The following is a 6,000-nucleotide window of genomic DNA, read 5'->3' as shown; positions in this document are numbered from 1 at the left end:
TAACTCTTTGTGGTTACTGAAATGCACAGTCTCCCATTCCCACTGTGCTGTGTCACATGCCTGCTACTTTGATGATGTCTAGCATCCCTGCTCTGGCACTGGTTCTGAGAAGGTTAGTGGCTTTACCTTGCCCATAGATTATTGTAGGGAGCATGTAACCTATATTTCTTCCTTCAGAGGTTACTGATTTTGCTGCTGGTGGCTTTCTGGTGATCTGCAAACACATTCTGCATTTTTGAGTCCTCATTGCTACTTGGTACATTATGTTTATTTGCATTTCATTAAAGTTAATCAACATACTAATAATGTATGATCTATACCTGCTTTATGCTAAAGGATGTGGTTTAAAAAATATTTTTCTTGGCTTAAACCACACTTTGATATCCTGATAACTTCATACTTGGATACAACTCACCTTTAAGCCATCATTGTTCAGTTTCATGTTTTGACATTTGACATACCGGTAAAAGCCTTTATGATAATTTTGACATTGGTGAATCCATATCTGAAAGCAACTAAGATGAGTGCTTAGAAGACAGCCTGTAGGTGTTGATCTTGTTTGAGGAATTTCACACAATTTGGAAAACCTCTCAAAAGAGGACATTAAATGCAAATAAACTAATGTATTTATTTTAAGGACTATCAATCAAAAGATTGATTATCTATCTATTGATTATCTATATATTATATATATATATATATATATTATGTTATATAAATGTTTAAAAGTGAAGAAAATGATTCCTACCTGCTGAGGCTCTCGTGGTGTGGTCAGTTTAACTTTCCTGCTAGAAGCAGTGGTAGTAGTGATTTCCATGATGGACGTAGATGTCTCCGAGCGGTTAGCTGTGGTGCTTGACTGAGGTGTGATAGAGGATGGAGACTCCCCAACAAGCCGCACGCTGCCCTTGATCTTTATATTAGGATCCCCTTCAGCGGCCATGTTGAACACCTTTAACCCATTGTAGTAGAGTCCTGAGAGCTGGCCTTGAAAGGATCCTCTCCGATCTCGCTCCCAGCCCCCAATCTGTATAGTGGTTTGGCTGTTGAAGATTGTAAGCTGTCGCCCTGCGGAAAAATAATGTTACATACATACAGGAACACTGAACTCTAGACTCAACAACTTTCACTAAAACAGGAAAAAATAAACGGACAGAAATACATATTTGCCCAATGGTTAATGAGACCAATAAATTACAAGGTGCTTGGACAAATCCTGGTAATTTATTGTAGTTGAAACAATGATATGACCGTAAGAGAGAAAATAAAGTAAAACTGTGTGGAAAGAAAAAAAAAACAATGCTTTGCTAAAAGGAAATTCTACCTATGTTTATGATAAAAAATAATAATAATGAATATCATTATTATCATTTAAATGTCAAAGATTTACTGATTCTGTTAAAGAAATTAAATTAAGATATCCATTATATATTTCCATAAAAATAGTTATAACAAGCAAAACTTGAAAATAAGTAGCAAATATTTATATTGAGATTATAGCACTTTTTACAAATATGTAATCCTCTATTAAGCCGATCATTTTCTTTTAAAATCCAGCATTTAAAACTAAAAAATACAGAAATTAAACTACGACAGACACTAAGAAAAGGACTCTCCATGCATTTAGACCCAGAAGAGGAATACAACTTAACTATTTACCCTTTTAGCAAATGCAACAAAGGGTAAAAAAAACAAAACAGCTGTCGAGACCACAAAAAAGTTGAAATACAAAATAAACTTTGCAATACAAACAAGAGGAATAAACACCAAAAATCAAACAAAAAAACAATACAAATGATAGGGCTAATACGGGCATATTTTAGGTGACAATATGAATTAGTTATTAAACTGTAAAAACACAGCATGCACTAAGTTTATATTAGATTACAGTGTCTTTATCTAACACCCTATGCATATTTACAAAAGCTGTTAAAGGGACTCAAAATTCTAATGCCAATTAATATTGCAAACTATTTATCATTGCTATCATTTTATCAAGATAAATCAAGCAACATTGTGTAAGCTATTATAATACATGTAAGTGTTTCAAAAACACTTAAACACCTATAGATGGCTAAAGAACAACTTTTAGAATAATCAGTTATATTTAAACAAGATACTACAGTACTTTATAGACATTTTATAAGCTCAGATAAATGATTTATATTCATATTTACAGTCCCTTTAACTGTAAAGAAACACTTATTAAAACAGCTGAAAATTATAAAATAAATACATTATTATAAAAAGTGAGAAACACGAAAAGCTAAATTTAACTGTTCAAAACATTTAAATTTTTACTTTTAACTCAACATTTACTTTTTAGGTTTATTGTTTACAAAATGATGCTACAACTTTATTAAGGTCAGTTTATTTTATTCCAAGTTTTAATCAGTGATTTTACCTTTGTCGAGTAGCCATTCGTCAACTACTCGACCGAGTCGGTATGGGATTCGCTGTCTAGCAAGCGCCAGGCGATCGTTATCAATGTTGCCTTTAAAGTTTAAAGAGACATTTCATTGGTTACAATCTGTAAGGTCAAAAGTTAGATGTTCATAGTTAAAGCTGGAGTTAAAGACTGCACAAAGTTAATTTAATATCTATTTATGAATTTAAAACACAATAATTACTGAGACATTAATTAAACAAACTTCACTCTTTTTATTTTATTTTAGCCAACCAGTTAGAGCTAGTTTATCAAAAATAAATCAACTATCAATTGCTTCATTTTAAGTGATAACACTATGTTATAAAGCCACCAAAATCACAAATTTAGACATATCCATTACAAAATTCTTCCCTTAAAATTATAAATTCTTTCCGTATCTTTTAAAATAACTTTTTTGACCAGCTACACCAAAGAATCATTTAATTTTATTATTGTGAAAACCTTTTATAGAATTGTTAACTTAACCTTTAGCAAATGTACACACCATTTAACAGAAGCCTATTTGACAATAAATATTTAACAGTTTGCCTTATTTAAACTAAAACAGATCAAAACAAGTGGTCAGAAGACAATGTCAATGTAAGTACATACACAATTAAACCTATAATAAAACGGCTTTGACAAAAGCAACAACTCGTGAAGTTTTGAGTTTAATTGGAATAATTATGTCAGAGAAATCTTCTTGGAAAATAAGCCAAATAAATGACAGAATCGCAGACGGCCATCTGCAGAAAAGCTGCACTCCAACATTGGAGGGACACTTTGGCTTTAATGAGGGTAAACTCTGCATCACCCTTTTGTCAAGGCCAATAACCTCTCAAAAACAGAAAACGTTCAGCAAAGTGGCACTGTCTCTGAGTGCTTTTCCCCTGGTATTGTCTGCTGAGATTGAATTCAGTCAGCTCTATTCTTCTGGCAGATTGACAATGTTTGTCCCATCAACTATATTAATTCAGTTCTGGCCGATAAAGGATCCTGTAGCTAACAATGAGTCAGTGGAGAATGGCCTCAGAGAGGAAAAGATGGCAAAGAAATGAACAGGGAAGGCTAACCTTGTAACAGATGCACGTTTGATCTGATGAAAGGTCTTGGAGGTAAGACGGCGCATAAAAAGACATTTTTAATCACATCAGCTTGAATTACTGCTGAGGATGAGCCACACAGAGAAAGGATTTAAAGCTTGTGTGTGCAGCTCGTCGTGTTTGGCTGCAGCTGATTGTGTCAGGCTGAAACACAACAGCTTGTGAGTGAAATTTAGTGGAGCACTTTTTCTCAACAAGGATTCAGAAAGATAAGTTTCCCATTCCAAGAAGGTCACACAAGAACATAGGGTAATAATTTCATTCATTAGCTAATGATAGAGCTGTTCCTAAGCAATGTCTAGGTTTGTGTTGTTAAAAAGAAACATATAGCCCTGGGCCTCTGTCATAAAAAATAAAATAATCTGTTTAATGCCTTTTTAGTCTACTCTAATAGCATTATTGTATTTTCTTTTTACTACCAATGCTGTAAAAAAAATAATAATAAAATAAACAGACAGCTATCCTACAGTAGTCATTTAAGTGTAAAACACAATCATCATGCAATGCATCCATCTGATACCAATAAATTTACCAGAGACGAGCTAAACATAAAAGGCCATCAGGGTGTCAAAACTGTTACCCCAAACATATTAGAGAGAGACTGTGTTTTTCAATCTAAATAATGTGGAGTTGTTTTTAGGAATTTAAAGTACATTGTTTTTTATTTGAAGTCTTTATGTGTTAGAGTCGGCGTTGGTATTGATGAAAATGTGCTTTTTTAAACCTTAATTTTCCTGTCTTCGAATAGACTACATTTTCATGGTAAATAGGCTAAATTAATAACATTCGAATGTATTGTTCATAGACTAAATACAAGAGTTGACCACCCTTCAAGAATCACAGAGTAAAGATATACAACCATCAAGGGTTTGGACCTTTTGGGCCTCGTGGAAGTTGCTATAACTATTAGAGAAAGAAACCAATGCTTCTTAACCTGAATCTAAGATAGAAAATTTTTGTTTGCCTGTATTATTACCAAACATACAGTGTGTTATTTTTATATGATGAAGTGAAACATAATAAAAAAAAACAACTCATGAGTGTAATCACTTTATACATGAACAACATTTTGCCCCTTTGTAGTGTCGGTCTTCCACAGGACATTTATTCCTTAAATTGTCTTTCTTTATTTAAATTGAAGATGTTTTTTTTTATCTGTTTTGATCATTTATTGTAATTGTTTTAGAATATACAAAAAGTTTTCTAAAAAGGTTTTGATCAGGGGTCATGACCTTATGTTTCTTTGGGGGCAACTGGCCCAAACCGGAATAAGAAACAATATGTTTACATTCATAAAATCTATTCATTTGACAGGAAACTAAAACATAAAAAGAAAAAAGTAATCCATATAAAGCATTAATTTGGGGCATAAAACAGCCCTCTTGATTGGAATACAATTTAATTCCAATTGAATTGAATCCAATCATAATATTCTGACTGTTTTCGTTATATTAAACATTTTTATTCAAATTGCCCATCTATTCTGAATAATAATGTCCTTGTAAACATAGCCACTAACTTCCATGTGTAAAATGAGGATACAAATTAGCAGTGTAGCAAACCTACTCTGAACCTCAAGGAACTGCTCATATAAGTAAAATAGCTTTTATAAAAGAAAGAAAATGAAAGGGTTGAATTTACAATATGGGCTTATAAGCCAGATGTAAAAAGTAATTTTGATTAATCTTCCACTTCTACTGTTTATGATGTTATATTTCAACAGTGTTAATGTAAACACTCTAAAAGGTGATAAAACTGTTTCTTAAACCGTTTGGTCTCAGAGGGATTTAATATACCATAAATAAAGTTTTAAGCATGTTCTAGTTTTCCCTCTGAATTTGATCAAAAGGAATGATTTCCTTTAAGAATTTTTTATTTAAATGTAAACCTTCATATGCTCCTAAAGTAACACATTTTCTTCGTATGCAGTATGTTCCCATCGATTATTTTGAATTACGTATAAAACTTCTACTTACTTTTAATACCATAAAATTTTCATTCAGCAGTATAAAAGAACTCCCACATTTTCCGCACATCTCAGAGCATTGCAAATGGTTTACTGAATAGTTTTCTACACAGATTATAGCTTGCATGATTCAGCATGGGTAAATAGTGCTTTTGTTGGGGGCAAATGTTTATGCAGTCAACACAGCTGTGCCTCTTGGTATTTTCATTAAAATGAACTGATGAATAATCCTTGATTGAGGATAGAATGGAACATTCATACGATTTGTTCATTCCCATCACCTCCATTTGCAGTCATGGGGTGTTAGTTATGTCACCTCTCCATTTCCTGCTGCATCACCTCATCTGAGAAGAGGTCAGAAGCAGATTGGCACTTTGAAGAAATGTTAGCCTACAGCTGATGAAAGGACAATGAGGACATATAAATATATAGTTAAAATGAGCTATAGTAAAAATTCATTCTCCTTCATATTTTCATCCTCAGTCCGTGTAGATTTATAAATA

At 32.7% G+C, this 6,000-nt stretch overlaps 1 protein-coding gene across 20 annotated transcripts in view; it reads right to left on the bottom strand.

Annotated features, from left to right (window-relative positions):
• nrxn1 (neurexin 1) overlaps positions 1-6,000 on the bottom strand; it is a 321,828-nt gene that overhangs the window by 50,955 nt on the left and 264,873 nt on the right. For 17 of the 20 annotated variants that reach the window (XM_015382002.1, XM_015382006.1, XM_015382016.1 and 14 more), the window contains 2 exons: positions 2,405-2,494; positions 749-1,068 (listed from right to left, as the gene is read on the bottom strand). In XM_015382002.1, the coding sequence (XP_015237488.1) occupies positions 749-1,068; positions 2,405-2,494 (410 nt within the window). The remainder of the gene's footprint in view (positions 1-748; positions 1,069-2,404; positions 2,495-6,000) is intronic. The other 3 variants (XM_015382020.1, XM_015382018.1, XM_015382019.1) reach the window with 1 other exon arrangement.

This window comes from Cyprinodon variegatus, unplaced genomic scaffold, assembly GCF_000732505.1.
Source record: "Cyprinodon variegatus isolate N-32 unplaced genomic scaffold, C_variegatus-1.0 Scaffold246, whole genome shotgun sequence".
NCBI lineage: Eukaryota > Metazoa > Chordata > Actinopteri > Cyprinodontiformes > Cyprinodontidae > Cyprinodon > Cyprinodon variegatus.
The sequence above is the reverse complement of the archived record's forward strand: the minus strand, read 5'-3'. Positions and strand labels throughout refer to the sequence as shown.